The sequence below is a fragment of the Pteropus alecto genome, unplaced genomic scaffold (assembly GCF_000325575.1).
Source record: "Pteropus alecto unplaced genomic scaffold, ASM32557v1 scaffold105, whole genome shotgun sequence".
In the NCBI taxonomy this organism is placed as follows: Eukaryota; Metazoa; Chordata; class Mammalia; order Chiroptera; family Pteropodidae; genus Pteropus; species Pteropus alecto.
In genome coordinates, this window is record NW_006436294.1 from 250,456 (window position 1) to 267,277 (window position 16,822).

Sequence of the window (16,822 nt, forward strand, 5' to 3'; positions counted from 1 at the left end):
TTAAATAGCGCTTTAGTGTAAACTATGAAAATATTCTATATAGGCAATCTGTTAAACAGAATGTGAAAGTCAAGCTTAGCACAGACCTAGTACAGAGTGGACACAGTAAATGCTGGCTGAGTCAAGGCCACAAGTTAGAAAGTCTTTCCTTCCTTTTCAAATACTGAAGTATAGATGTTCATCTCACTTTTTAAATACCCAGTGAATAAACCAACGCTTAAAACTGTTTAATGTTTCTATTCAACGAAAAGAGCCTCTAGAAGCCTAAGAGGATAGTTTTGTAAATATCTACCAATTACTGATGGCTCAGCTCAAGGGTCTCCCTTCTGCGAGGCTGTCCTTGGCGGCCCTGCTTTCTGGTGAAGGGGCGTGCGAGGGGCTGCACGCATCCGCCTCTGGCGACCTAGCTTGGGAAACGGCGGAGCAGGGACCTGAACTCGGTTTTATCCGCCTGCTGAGGCGTGCTGCTTCTGCCAGCTCTCCGCACTTTCCGCTGCTTAACACGGCCGGGCAGGGTCAGTGAAAAGGCCCGTTCATTCTTAGTGGCAGATGTAGTAAGCTTCACGTTCAAGACTGAATCAGTAGGCTGTTTCTTCATGTTTAAACTTAAAGGTCCCAAAGGCACCAAAAGGTATAATCTAAAATAAATGGTAAAGTGTAAAGAAGCAACCAGTTTAAATAATCAGAATTTACATATTGAAATGAAAATAAGAAATAAATTCTATAAATGTAGTGGAATATAATTAAAACAAAGGAACACAATAAAATGAAGTGGATCACCTGTCCAGCAAAACATCTAAACCAGCATTTCTCAAAGTGGTTCCATGGGAAGTTAATGCTTCTTATACAACAAAAAGGTTTGTGGTCAATTATGCTGAGAAAGGCCTTTGCATTGGACAGTTCTCTTTGTCATAGGATGCCTTCGAGCCTTTGACATACAAATGTGTGCTGTCAATCCCCAAGGGTAACGTGTAATGTCCAGAACTCTTGACAAAAACAAGGCATGGGATCAGTGTCTTGAGGCGTCTCACACTCTGATACTCTTCTTTCCAGGCAAGGGGGAGCCGGACGCACTGGGCCCGGCACGGCCACTGCACATGGCTGCACAGAGTGGACACGGCTGAAGCACCCACCAGGCTTGACCCAGGGGAGCCTGAAACCCAGCCACGCTCCCCAGGAAAGGTGCCCTAGCTGGGCTGCAGGCCTGGCCCAGGAGCCTGGTTCCGGAGGCGGTGGCCTGGTCTGAGTAGGTAGAGGCGGTGGCCTGGTGTGAGTAAGTGCAGGTACAAACAGATCAGGGGCAACAATCTGCAGAGGAATCCAAAATCAGCTGAAGACAGACATTTAGTCTGAGGCAGGCGGGCGAAATGGCAGAATCCAGGTAAGAGGCCGTGCCTGAGACGCAAAACGGGAAATCCAGGGAGAGTGGAAGGGGTCAAAGACGAGAGGGAGTGTGAGGCTGAGTCTGGTGCATTTCTCTGAGCCAAGGAAAATATCTGTGTTTGCTTTTCACATGTGCCTCCAGATTTGGGCCTGCGAAGGAGCTCTGGAGGCTTCTGGAACCAAGATCCTGCAGACGGAAGGCTGTTCATTACCTCAAAACAGCGTCTGCCTCGCCCTTGCAACCTCTGTGCCCTTGCTTTACTCGCTGTTCTCTCCATCGATACTTTCGCTTCAATGGACGAAAAGTAAACTTTGTGCCATGTCCATAAACGGACGGCCACACCACTGGATCGGCGTCCGTGTGCTGCTGGAGGGCACAGACCCTGGCCGTGACCACCTGGCCATGAACGCTGGCTCTGACAGCTACTCAGCAAGCGGACTCAGTTTTCTCAGCTGTTAAATAGTTACGGCTACTACCCGGTAGGACTGATTTGAAGAGTAAAATGAGGCTATAGATATATGTTTAATACAAGACAGTTTGTTTAAAAACAAACAAACCAACCTATTTAGCAGCAAAACCTGACCTGACCTGAATTCATTTGGTGGGAAAGCTCTGACATGAACTCTCCAGAGTCTTTATCCCACTTCATGTCAATATTCGCATATTTCACTGCTGAGATGGAACTGTGTTTAATTAGAGGACCTGCCTGAGAATTCACTGAGGATGTTATCTAGTGCATGGCGTATACACTCTATCACTCTTCTGAGATCTGTAAAATTCTGAATTTTGAAACACACCTTAACCCCAAAAGTTTGGGATAAGAGATTCTGGACTTGGATGATATGTATGTGCACAATATCTCTGTGTATTAATCTATAAAACCATTTCAAATGACACACTATAATATTAGTATTAACAGTCAGAATGATTAATGATCTTCATTTTCTTATTTTTTTCCATAATTCTAAAATTTTTGTACTGAACATGTATAACTTTTAAAATAGAAGGTTAAAAGAAAAACTTTTCCCTCTTACCCACATGAATGGGTCTCATTTCGTGAAACGCCCACATTATGACCTGTCGGTGAGGCACGTCAGGGTATGAGGGATGTCTGGCAGATCAAATGCTGAGAACTTCCAATGATGGGTTACCACTTTGCAAAAACAATGAGGTTGTTTTTAAATGTACGATACCATCTGGGGTACCAGGGGGCTTCCGATTTACTGCTGTATATACCCATGATCTCTAGATCTTTCAGTATTTCAAAGGACAATTTGAGAAATAATCTGCTAAAAATCTAGATCTAACCTGTACATTTTTAGCTATTCCCATTTGAGGGGGAAGAAGAAGAAGAAAAAAAAAAATACAAAACCCCCTAATTCAGACCACACTACCTTGCAGTCGGAGACTGCAAACAGGAAATGCGAGGCAGCTGAACAAGTCTTCGCTGTGCCTCAGCAGCTCTGAAGCAATAACTGCCCTCTAACCACTGAAGGAGGCTCAGGCTCTGATGAAAGCCACAGAACTGTCCAAACGCTCAGGCCAGAGAAGGAGCCAGAGGCGCCGAGGGTCCTCCTGGCTGGGCTGCAACCCTTCTGGGCACCTCCTGCTATTTTAAACAAGGTTTTACATTTGTTTTCTAAAGCTATTGCTACACTGGCGCTCTTGGGGTATGGTTTAGATGGTTTTCCTCTGCCCACTGAGAAGCTATTTTGGTCCACCAGTGACTTCTTTCTGGTCCCATTTTGTGGTTTGGTAACTGAATGCAGGCAATTCCAGGTGGACTCCTGAACGTCTTCGCCGGGTTCACGGGCCAAGATGGCCTGACTCTGAGAATAGAGCAGCACTGTTTAGCAATGACATCACTGCTTTCCTTGAAATGGTTAAAAAAAAAAAAAGATTCAACATAATTTTTGTATTGTCTGTTTAATCAAATGAATAACAAAAAACACAGAAACAGCTAAGACTCCTACTTTCTTTTCCTTTTTATTTTAAACAGGGAAGCTACATTGTAAAGGAAGGCTTCATCATGAACATATTAACTACGAAAGGGCTTTCAAAGTAGAAGGAACAGAGGGATAAAGGGATAAAGAGCTTCTGCCCCAGGGATGACAAGTGATTTGCTACGTCAGGAGATGGCTTTGATTAGGACGGCATCTTTAACTGGAGGAAGGATGAGTTGAGATTGGTAAATCAACTAAAGAAATATTTCTAATAATTTTTTAAAATGCTACAGTCTACTAAGCATATGCTGTGAACCAAACCTATGGTACTTCGCATAAAAGCCCATGCACTTAAAACCTCGCCACAAACACATTATAAATAACATTAGTGACACAGGTTATGTCCACATTGCCCAGGCTTCTTTCTCACCACTACGAGGCAGCATTCCCCAGACACACTCTGAACAAGATGAACAGGTCCGCTTCTGGGAGGAAGCAGCTAATCGCTTCACCTTTGGGGAATCGCGACCACATAAGGGACTTCGACTAGAGGAAGAATTTCACAAGACAGAGAAAGACTGACTTAGGAAACTGGTAAAAGTGAAAAGGACGAGGGATTACAGATCAGCGGTCTGGAGACAAAGCAAGGACGTGAGGGTTTGCACATCTGCTCTATACTTAAATTTTTATATAATAACTAGATTATTAAAGATTTCTCTCTCTTCCTACTTTGATGATTTGTATGTTTGTTTAACCTTTTTTATTTTGAAAACAATTATGGACTCATAAATAGTTGCATAAATAGTACAGAGAGGTCCCTTGTACCCGTCAACCAGCTTCTCCCAAAAGAAATAGCTTATGTGTGTCATCTATTCGTCTGTCTGTCCATCTATTCATCCATCCACCCACCCATCCATCCATCCATCCATCCATCCATCCATCCATCCATCCATCCATCCATCCATCCATCCATCCATCCATCCATCCATCCATCCATCCATCCATCCATCCATCCATCCATCCATCCATCCTCCCACCCACCCACCATACATCATCAAAACCCAGAAATCAACATTGGTACAAGATGGTTAACTAGGCTACAGACCTTACTTAAACGTCACTGATTTTTGCATGCACTTATTTTTGGTATGTCTTTGTGTATAGTTCCATGACATTTTACCCCATGTATAGATCAGTACAGCCACCACCACCATCAAGATAGAGAATTATCCAACAACACAGAGGAACTCCCTTGGGCCACTCCTTTATAGTCACACGCCTGCCCCTTCTCTAGCCCCCGGTAACCACTGACCTGTTCCCCATCTCTATAACTTCGGATGAGTTAAACTTTCGTCAGAAAAATACACAAACGACAAGGTTATCTTGTTAAAATCACTCTTATGAGACTTTTCACTTTGAGGTGTCAAAAGTCCAAAATGACATACTGCAATAAAATAATTAAGAGATTTAAATGTTTCTCAGTTTTAAATTCTAATATAGTCAGTATGTATAGAAATAGTCCACATAAACAAAAACTCTGGTGTCCTCAATCATTTTCAAGATTGGGGTCCCAAGCCCAAAAAGTTTGAAAACTACTGGCTAATACTCTGTCCCTCTTTTCCAGTGTGCTGTTAACTCACTGACGAGGGAAATGGAGGGGAAAGTAGATAAGAAAGGACTTTGCAAGCTAAACGCTAACAGGAGGCTGGTGAGTACTGGTACGGGTTGCAGACGTCACGTCGGGCGGGCCGCTGGCATCGACGCAGTCTGCAAAGGCGATGTCTTAACTCTGTAATTTCGGGGGGTGGGGGGGCAGCACCGCTGAAACAGTACACGAAATGATCTGCAGGGCAGATGGGCTCAAGCCCCAAGCCCACTACTTCCCAGGCATGTTAACTTTGGAGATTTGGTGCGCTAATCTGATGTGCTTCCTATACCTGCCATGCACTGGGAGTTGCCATAAAGATCGAATGAGAAGACGTAAATGGTGATAAAAGCTTGTCTTTGTGAAGCAAATTCCACATGTCAGGTACTGCGCTTACTGATTTACATCCATGACCCCAGTGAAGTCCCACCACTACCAAGAAGAGACTATGATTCCTGTTTACAGATAAGAAAACCTAGCATTAGAGAAGCTACGTGATTTGCCTCAGGCTACAAAGCGAGTAAGGCGGCAGCTGCTGGGACTCTCCATATTGCACCCACCACCTACATTTCAGCCTCTCTCATCTTCTACGATGAGGTAGAAATTTACAAGGTAAAACAACTTTCTACAAAAACCACTCTCTAGGACGCAGAGGTGAGGGGCAGTAAGAAAAGCGAGGTACGTTAAAACCTGACTTGGTGTCTCGATTCTGGTACGAACTCAGAGTCATCGGCTACGACCAAAATCCTCTCTGGGGTCCTCGGATGTTGTCAGTTTAATAGCAGAAGCTGGTTAATAAAAACCAGCCTCAGCCCTCCATGCTGTTAACGCCAACATCTGTGCAGATCTTCAGGGTTTTCACAAACATCTCACTTGGTCATCATCTCTTCCACAATCACTGAAAGTTCAGACAAACATCTGAACTGTGACTGATAGTCACCATCACTTAGTGGTCGGTATTTCTCAGGACCAACCCTTCAGAAACTCCTAAACACACACAACACTTGCAAAACCGACTGCTTACAGGTAAAACAAATCATCCACGCTTCTCCCTATTTCGAGTGAGTCGAAACAGAAAGCGAGCCCGGACCCTCAAATCTACCCTTTCATTTTCCTCCATAAAAATAAGTAAGGTTTTAATATAAACTGTTAAAGTACCCATTATAAGCTATATCTTAATTAGAAATGTTATTTTTCAGTATTTACTATAGACCCTGGAACACAATAGGTATTTGGTATTTGCTGGTTGAACTGAGGATGCAATTAGAAAGTCTAAAAAATATGTAAGTACCTTTTTTCAATCTTATTATCTAAATTTCAGCTGTATCCAACTGCTACTTAGTGTCCTCACTAGCCTAAGTGAATAAAATTTGGGAGAATCGTCTGAGAAATACCAGTTCCTCTGGGCGGGGGGGTGATCCAGAGCTTCAATGGGGGGAGGTGCTCCCCAAAACACCTCAGCCTGTGACTGCAGGTACTGCAAGCTGACCCAGAAACCCTCCTCCCAGAAGGCTTGGCTTCTCCTACAACCTCTGCTCCAAGGCACAGCCCATCAACCTGGTTGGTTGATTTGCTCTTTCCTTTCCTGGGAAAACATAAAGGGGAAACTTGCCGACTGTCGTCAGGTCTTCTAAACTCCTGGGACTGACTTTTTATGTCATCGAAATGGCATTCCCTTAGTAACCAACTATAACACGAACTGAGTCCTCTACCTGCTCCCTCTTCAAAGGAAAGATGTTTGTTTTTGTATTTTTAATGAAATGAACTGGGTCTTCTTGCAATTTCTTGTAGATCTTCCTTATATTAGGATTGTTACACAAAGTTATTGAATAAGAAGTCCACACACTAAGCACATTGCCAGGTTGATGAAAGTGTTCAGTAAATACCAGTCCTTTTTGTAGGGCGCTCAGCAAATGTATTATTAGATAAGCAAACACAGACAATGAGTGATGCTCTAGAGGCCGCTGGCTTGTGCAGATGGCCCGCGCGCGCGTGCACGCACACGCATACACACACACACACACACACACACACACACACACACACACTAAGCACATTGCCAGGTTGATGAAAGTGTTCAGTAAATACCAGTCCTTTTTGTAGGGCGCTCAGCAAATGTATTATTAGATAAGCAAACACAGACAATGAGTGATGCTCTAGAGGCTGCTGGCTTGTGCAGATGGCCCGTGTGCGTGCATGCAAGCACACACACACACACAAACACACACACACACACAGTGGACAAGAACCTCCAGGGAGGGAAATGCAGAAGCGGACTGGGCCCGGAACTTAACAACTGATGACTCTCGACTTAGGCCAAATACACTTGGTCTCCAGGAAACTAAAGGTTAGCAAGAGATTCATGTGAAAACGCCTACCTCGGGAAAAACAGAGCTTCCTCCCAGAGCGAGCCTTTTATCACTTATAACCAAAGAGACTTGTCGGTCTTGTTTCACTTCCTTTGTTCCCACCGCATGACCCTTTCAGCAACACCGCCAGCAAAAAGGCAGGCAGTACCCGGAGAAAGGAGAAATGAGGGGGCCCCTTTCTGAATAGAAGAGATTTAAACCATCTGAAGACTTACAAAATATCATGGCTTTATCTAAGAAACTCCAAAGTGCAGGACTCTGTACACACATATACTCCTCCGGTATGAAAGAGGAAAGAGAGAAAGAATATTCTGATCGGTCAAATATTCAGGTTAATATAGTATACTATGGAACGTTAGCTTCCAGTTTTCTAAGAGGGCATATTCGTCTGTGAGCCGGCCATTTGTATCAAATAGATCTGTGACAAGGTTCTCACGTAAGGCCACAGAAGCCCGTCTGGTATCTGAGTAGCTGACCCAGGGTCAGGACACGTGGAGTCTGAGTTCTGCACCCCTAAAGGAGGCCAAGATGCGAAGCTGAGAGACTGAGGGCGAGGGTGTGGGGACAGCTGCTCTTCACTGGCGAAAGGCCTTCAACCTCCCTGTCCCCTACCCCCTCCCCACCCCTCAGGACTTAGGAGAAAAGAGGTTTGATTAAATTGACTCCCAGAGAAGTGTGACGCACAGAAGGGACCTTCTTCAGTGTGGACACAGTGTGAGGGTTGGGGAGGGTGGTGGGCACAGTTTGGTGATGGCTGGACAATACCACCTGGCAAAGAGGTCCCCCACCCCCAACCCTGTGTCTGCTTCCTAAGTTCAGCACCTCCAGTATACTAGGATTTTAAGGATTCTTCTTGTCATCTGCTTCTGAAACCAGATTCTTTAAGTCTCAAAATCTTTTTCTTGGTAGGGGGTTAAAAGGATGCGGGGCACTGGGGGAGGTTAATGATTCGTAATTCAGAGATCAAAATCATCTTCACACGAGTGAGGCGGAACATGTATGTTTGACACAGAAATCATCACCACTCTTTCAATTAACTGAAAGGCAAAAGTTGCTAAAAGCTATCTAAAATAAAAACAAAACAACGGCAGAATGTGGAAAAGCGCTCAGGTTGACCTGCCTCTTTCAGATTTACTACATCTACCCTGCTGTCAGCTGGGCCAGAGGTACACATTCTAGAAATTTCACCATGGAATCTTTTCTGACTGTGATTCCATGACTTCTAGTCAACTCAAAGCAATTATTCAGTATTTGAGTTATATCTTATTATTCCTATTTAAATAAAGTTTGTTTTGGACCTTAAAAAAAAAACCCAAACTTTTTGGCTGTAATTTTTTAAAAAGTCACTTTCGAAACGGCTTACCAGATTTTTCAGCAGTGTGGACAGCTCCTTTGTAAGAGTTGAAAACTTGACAAAAGCAGTGCCAAGATCTGGGTTGTCTCGACTTAAAAAATTACTCCCAAACTTATCAAGAACTTGTGCATAGTTTTCTTCATTTTGTACGTGATCTAAAAAAGAAGAGAGAAGAGTGTGAGCTATTACTTGCCATGACGACGAGTTATTTTGAACATCAATTGATCACTAGAAACTCTCAAAAGGTAAGCGAAGAGAAATGGCATCAATTATTTCTTGAACGTGTCCAGAAGGTGGTTAGCAGGGCACTGACTGTTCCTACTCACTCTTTATTAAATGAGGCTCCCTTTCTCCATCAGAGCACGTAGCTCACCTATATCTTAGTTAATCCAGAAACTCCTCATAGGTTGAGGGGTAAAATTATCATCACATTTTCAAGCCACTGGGAAACGATGATGATCAGAAAACGAGGAGAAAATTCTCCTAAGAAAATTGACCTTGAGATGCAAAAGAGAAGTCCATGTGTTCTAACATGTTTCTTTCTCTGCAACCAATCGTAGCTTCAATATTTTCTAAGCCCGGAGTCTGAGGAGCAGCAACTGTAACAATGCTTCCTCGCGTACCACCTCTCGTACCATCTCTCGGTGCCAAGTGTGTATCTAGGTTTCACATTTGGCTTCGCCACCTGTGAGCTCACTACCTTAGCCTTTTATCTGCCATGGCTACTACCCTAGCTGCCACATAAGAGGTAGTAATTAAATATCTACGAACAAATTTCCTCACTCTCTGAGCTTTGGTTTTCTGACCTATGAAATGAGACCAGTATCTATCTACCTTACAAGATTGTGGTACAGATGGGTTCATATAAAGGATACAAAAGTTTCTCCATATGTAAATGCTTCATAAATAACAACTCCCACCTCTTTGAAACATTTTTTTTTTAAAAAACATAAATTTGTTGGGGTGACATTGGTCAATCACATGATGTTTCAGGTGCACAATTCTATAATACGTCGTCTGCGTGCTTCACTGCGTGTTCATCATCCGTAGTCTAATCTCTCCTCATCACCATGTATTTGACTGGCTTTACCCTCCTCAGCCCCCTCCATGCCTCCTCCCCTCTGAAAACCACCACACTGGTGTGTGTGTGTCCACGAGACGGTGGACACGCTGTCCACTTGGCTTCTAGAAATCACACTCGCCTCGCTGTCCTCCCCACCACACGGCAGACCCTCTCTCCTCTGTCTCTGCTGGGTCTTCGTCTCCATGACCTCATCGTGTGGCCGGGCCCTCACCTCATCTTTGGGCCTTTATTCTTCTCTATCAATGCGTCTTCTCTTGAGACCTCCCCAAATCTTACGGCTTTAAATAACTTCTACCAGCCGATGACTCCCAAACTGATGTGCCCAGCTCAGACCCAAACTCGCCCCTGAAATATAGACTTAAATGTCAACTGCCTACTCAATACTTCCACGAAGATGCCCAATAATTATGTTCGATCTTAACATGCCAAACACAAACCCTTGATGCTCTCCCCCAATTCAGTCCTCTGCGGTCCCCTGTATCTCAGTTAATGGTAAACACGTTCTTGTAGTTGTTCGGGCTGAAGCCCATTAAGGCATGCTTGATTTTTCTTTCTCACGCCCCAGATGCAATCCACTGGCAAATGCTGTTGCCTCTACCTTTCAAATACATCCAAAATCTGACAATGCCTCACCATCTCCATGTCTATCAATCTTATCCAATATCATCTCTTGCCTTGATCACTGCCAAAGCTTCCTGCAACAGTCTCTTATTGCGGCTCTTGCTCTCCTACAGCCTGTCCTCCACACAGCACCCAATGTGATCCTACAAAACTGGGCATCAGATCTCGTGCCTCTTACGGCAGACAGTCACTCATCACAAATATCTAGATTCCCAGTCCTTACAGGATGATAGAAAGCACTGCAGGTCCCCACGCCCTTGAAGGAATAAGGCATGGGATGTGACCTGCACTGACCAAAGAAATGGGAGTGGAGCTGATGGGCACCGGTCACGCAGAAGCGTTTCAGACGCCTGTGTGTGACTCTCCCCCTCCCCCCGCCCTCCGTCGTGTTCTACAGGGAAGCATGAATTTGTATGGAGGTCCACGGGAGATGTATGATATTTGCTGAATGAATAAATGAACAAATAAGTACCGAACAAAGTCCTATCAATCAAAATCATATCTTTCAAGGCTTAATTCAACACCTTTTTCTTGATAAAGCCTTCTCTTGATAAAGCCTTGCCCGTAATTCTCTGCACCTCTTCTCCCATATTTTCTACCACACCGTATCAAGTTTGTACGAGCATAGATCTCTCCCAGCCGCCAGACCATGAGATGCAGAGAGTCCCTCTGGCTCGCCGCTGCGTCCCCTCCCATCCACCACCACTGCGCATTTGTCACTGAGCTAGGCTTACAAAACGAGGGCTCAGGAAACGTCTCTTGACTTGGGTTTGATTTCCTTCCCTTCTTAAACTTCCCAGGTTGTTCGATAATTGAGATGAAATTTTGAAGTATTTCATTCTCAAACACCGTCGATAACTGCATGGGAACAATCGGCACTCACGAAACAGAACGTGTCTGGACTGGGGAAGGAAGTGTCAACATGACGAAGGACGCGAGCCTCACAGCAGTCCAGCAGGATGAAATGAGGACCCAGCAGCCTTCTAATCATCACCACATTAAAATTTCATGCTGCCTACGTGGATGTCAGCATTTCGGGCTGAGATATTAAAAAAGATAAGGTGCAGCTCTGGTTACTGCCCAAGTTCACTGAGAGATGTGGCTCAGGAAAACACAAAAGAAAGGCCTCATCAGCTCGACAGACAGGATGCACGTGTCTGATCCCCCTCATAGGCTGCAGCTACCCCTGACACCCTCTGTCTGAGGCCAGAGAGCCTCGCTCCACACTGAGAGTCCCACCTTGCCTGACACTATCTTCTGCTTTTGGAGGCCAGCAAAAAAAGAATTCAGCTGCCTGTCCATTCCAACTGCTTTCGAGAGAAGTGTCTCAGTGGTAAATAGAACATAAGTATCAGGCTTTTGATTTGTTTGCTTGAAATGATAAAACAGTTCAAATGGTAGATATAAAAATCTTTATATTAACAGAATACCAATGTATCCACTAAGCAGTTAAGAAAGAATTACAGAATGCTTCCTCTCCCTGTGCCTGTACCCAAGCCTAACCTCTTCCTTCTCTCTCCAGACACGGCCATTCTCCTGAACTTGGATTTTCATGCAGGTGTTAGAATTACAAGAAACTCTCAGTCTACCAGGGACGATGATGGACTCATCGAAGATAGTCTTGCCTAAGACAGAGAGAGGCCACAGGTAGGGAGCACTGGCTTTCTTTTTGAACCTTCTCTGACCCAAACGCTTTTCACAGTATCATATTTAACCTTCACCAGAACTCTGCAAGGGAAGAATTACACTTATTGGGCTGAGGAAATGTAAAATGTGATGTGAGGGGGGCAGAAGGCGAGACTGGATAAAGCTAAGTACAGGTGAGGTCAGGGAGCCTGCAGGTTTTGCTAATTCCACAACTGAATGACGATATAGTCGATACAGAGGTAAACATCTATGCGCATGGGTGCGTCTGTGTGCAAGGATTAATCACATGGACATCTGCATGTACGTGAAATTTCCCTGTGTGACACATATTTTAAAATATAACAGCGAATTCTGTCAACTATGGCTTAGAATAATACTAAAAATCCTATTAAGGGTGGAAATGATGGGAATTAAATGTAAGGTCCTTAGAACAGTGTCTGGCTTGGGACCTGTAAAATATCAGCCATTATTACTGCTACACCCACAATTAGTTATACTGTGGAGAAGTATTTACATCAAACAGCATAGCAACATGTCTCGCGTTTCAAGAATTTTTTACATACTGCGTTATAAATCTAACTGACAATTCACTGGAAAGATTATATAAACACATACATCTCTTTGGAACAAAAATTAAGGGTTTATGAAGCAGGTTTTCAAAGGCACAGAGAGGGCAGGAATTCTTGATTCCGGTGGATGAAAGAGCAGGGGCAGAGGCAGAAGAGGGAAGTATTACAGAGTACAGTAAGCAATTTGCGTGAATGCAAATTCGGGGGTTTCGAGGACAGTAAAGGGCTTTGTGGGAGGTGTAGGGGCACTGTCACAGGTCTGGATGTGGCTGAAGGAGAGGAAATGGCTTGACTGGTCCAGGACATGAGGCAGGAAATGGCTTGACCGGTCCAGGACATTGCAAAGGATAGGGCAAAGCTGTTTTAAGATCTTTATCACATCTAAGTGCTAGAAGACTCTTGGGAGGATGGTAAAGTGGGGACTGGGGAAAGCAGGTGAGGCAGAGATTGGATAAAAGAACAGGGAAAAAGAGAAATCTAATCCATTCATTATGGGGACACATGCTTTTTGAATATTTGTAGGGAATTTCTGGCGTTCCTGGGATTTCTGCAGAATGTAAGATAATTCTAAAAAGTGGGTAACTCCTTTCAGTTCTGAAAAAAGAACCAAAATAATACAGTTTTACCCATGGAACAAGAAAAGGCCACTTCATCAGGATTTCAACTCCGGAGATGACTGACATATACTAATCACTTAATATACTCCACACAGCCTCAAAGGACCTTTATATTCATTCTGCCACTTAACCCCACAGCAACACCTAAGTAGTGATTTACTCTTCCAGTAATAACAGTGATAATAGCTAGTTTGTTAAGTATTTAGTATGTGCTAGTGACTGTACTTAGCATTTACATACATGATTTCATTCACTCTTATTAACAAGCCTGCGTGTTCATCATCTTTGCTGTGCACACACGAAACACGCTCAAGGTCATACAGCTCATAAACAGGGGGACATAAACTTAGGTCTTTTTGATCTCAGAGCCGAGGACTTCTCCCCATATCTTATAGTGGGACAGACCTAGGTTCCAATGCCAGGTCTGTCACCTTCCAGGTCAAGTAATTTATTTATTTATTTTTGCTTTTACTTGACAAAATTGCTTTCGCCAAGTAATTTCACCTCTAAACCTCATCATCCCCTGCTGTGAAATGGATATACTAATGGTATTTACCTCATAGAGGTGTTGGGAACATTAAGTAAGGTACTGCATGGTACACCACAAGCTCAATACGCATTTATGATGACAAGGACAATGGCAGTGACGATGATATTGGGCTGCCCATCCTGGGCCACTGCAGGGGAGTCAGCCAGAGTTGGCCAGGTGGCGGAGGCTCCCAACAATACCCTGAAGTCAATGCCAGCACTCAGTTCTCATGCCTCCGGGTTAGCAATGACAGTGCCTTAGGGATACAGTAAAGTTCAACATTCTTTAGAAATACGTTGCTGATCCTTCCAATGAGGCCCTCCTCAGAATTTCCAGGACCATGGCACTGTGAGACAGGCCTTTCTCTGACGGGTGTCGGCCTAACTGTCACCTTGTATCAGACCGTATCACATTGGGAAGCTTTCACAAAAAAGCTCCTGTCGGCTGGCCAAACCCACCTCTGATTCTCCGTCATCGTGGCTGCCATTTATTAAGCACTGACTGTGTACTGGGATCCATCGCAATGAACATCCTAAAACTCCTTCAAGGCAGTTGTTTTATAGACAAGAAAGTAAAACTCAATGGCGAATCCAGATTAGAACCCAGCCTTAGTTCGATTCTAAATCCCACCTTCTTCCACTGACAGTTTAGGAGGTCGCCATGGAGACCAGAATCTACTACATGAAAGGCTTCATGACAAACGCCCAGGAAAAAGGGGAAATGGAAAAGACTTCCTGTCCTATAATAATGGAAATGAAACAATAATTAAAATAATGATAATAATTACTAACTGTAAAACATTTTTGATTACTTAATGTGCTAGGCACTATGCTAAGTATTTTTCCTGCACTAACTCAGTCAATGCTCATGATCATTAAGCCCTTTTTATAGATGCAGAAACTGGTTCAGGGAGATTAAACGGGTTGCCTAAGGTCACACAGCTAGTAAGTGGAGGTGACAGGCACTGATGGCAGAGCCTGTGCTCTTGGTCGAGAGCTTGGTCAAGTGTTAGAACCTCTACAAGTCCTCTAATGAGCCAGATGTCAAGTGACTGAGGACCTGAAAAGCTAGGTCACAGCTTGAGCCTCTATCATGTGACCCTGGCCAGGTGACTAAGGCTGTCAAGGGCCATGATATCATCACAGAGCAGGTCTAATAATACCTACTCGGCCTACTCCTAGAGGCGGAGATGCCACAGCTAACGCAAAAGCCCTTTCGGAAACACCAGCAAGACCGACAGAGACTGATATAAAACCACAAAGGGCTACTTCTATTTAATAAACACCCCTAAAAAGCACCCCAGCCGACCAATGACAGAGACTGATATAAAACTACAAAGGGCTTCTTCTATTTAATGAGTGCAGGCCTTGCAGGCATGCATAATAAACACCCCTAAAAAGCACCCCAGCCGACCAAGCACAGGCTAATGTGCCCTGGGGCATCGCATGGTGGAGGGACACAGGCCTCAGTGGCGCAGAGACCTGGGTTTGAGTCTCCCTCTGATCCCAACTGACCACACATGACCTTGGAAGAGGGACTGAACTTTTCTAGGCCTCAACTTCCTATGTGAAACGTGAGAGGCAAGATCTGTAAAGTACATGGCAAACCCCTAAAAATATCTTTACTTTTATTACTTTCATTCACCTGAGACTGAGGGCTGAAATTGTGACGTTAACGGACATTCGGGTACAACCTAAATATCGCGGTATCTTTTGGAGGGTTCTAGGATACATCAGACAACATTGGATCAAACCCCAGGTCATCTATTTACCAGCCGTGGGTCCAGGGCAATTTACATGTGATCTCTGACACTGCCTTCTTAGCTGCAATAATACCTACTTCTCGAACCGTGAACTGGCTGAGAAAAGCCTATAAGGTGCTTCATCTAGTTTCTGGCCTAAGGTGGGTGTTTACGATATGCAAGGTGCCATCCCTTACTCCAAAGGGAGTCTCACTTCTTTTCCAGGGTCTTTATCCACGTTATCATCTGGGCCAAGAGTCCAGAGCAACTTGTGTTTAACATTTTCCCTTCCTGCGCTGAGAAAAACCTTCTGGAGCATGGCCCAGATGCACGCGTTATTACAGCGGTCCCACAGCCCAGCCAAAGCTCTCCAGTCCGCCAAGCTCCACCCCCATGCCAGGCCTTAGCCTGACTCTGTCGAGGTCAAATGTAAGTGTAACCTCCCAGGTGAGCGTGTGGTTCACTCTCTCCCCAGCCTTTTGCAATGCCCAGGTTCCCAGTTTCACCTAATCTGCTGTCGTGCAGCTGGATCCCAGCATCGGGCAGGGCGCACAGTCAGTGCTCAGTAAAATGCTCACTACGTGTAGTGAAGTCTCCTGGAACAAATTTTTTTCCTTCCTTCAAAAATACATAGGGTTGGCCCTGTGCCAGTCATGTAAAATACAATGAGCTGTAACTGCAATAGTAAAGCCATGGAATACGAGTTATAAATTACGGTGCTGGCATAGAGGGGGAAGCGATAAATTCTTTTATACTGTCCTACATACATTTTGTAGCACTAATCACACTTTTAAAATTTTAATTCCATTTGTTTTTAAAATTACAAAGATAATTCATACACTACTAAGGTGTATAAAGATAAAACTTATTTCCCTTCCCCCTTCTCCAATCCCATCTCCCTGAAATCCTGAGTGTATCTCAGCAAAACTTTATGCTTAAAAAATGCAAACACTGACATAAATACAGCAGTTTTCTCCCCCTTTCTCACTTAAAAAAAACCTATAGGATATTATATATAAGACTCTATGGCTTTATTCTGTAGTGAATAAAGAAATTCAGTACGATTAAATCTAATTAATTGTGATTGTATTCCAAAATAAACGCTACCACCATTTCCATAACTATCCACCTCCCAAGAGACTTCCAATTTTTGCCACCAAAAAAAAAAAACACTGCAGTAAATATTCTTATACGCAGGTTCTCACATGCTGTTACTTTATCTCTAAAAAGATATATTCGCAAAAGCAGAATTGTTGAGGGACAGGGTGTACATTTCAAGTTTTTATTAATATTATTATTACCACGATCCTTCCGAAAGA

At 43.9% G+C, this 16,822-nt stretch overlaps 1 protein-coding gene across 2 annotated transcripts in view; it reads right to left on the bottom strand.

The window, feature by feature from the left end:
- ASAP1 (ArfGAP with SH3 domain, ankyrin repeat and PH domain 1) overlaps window positions 1–16,822 on the bottom strand; it is a 259,462-nt gene that overhangs the window by 91,145 nt on the left and 151,495 nt on the right. For both annotated transcript variants that reach the window (XM_015590261.2, XM_015590262.2), the window contains exon 3: window positions 8,705–8,850. In XM_015590261.2, the coding sequence (XP_015445747.1) occupies window positions 8,705–8,850 (146 nt within the window). The remainder of the gene's footprint in view (window positions 1–8,704; window positions 8,851–16,822) is intronic.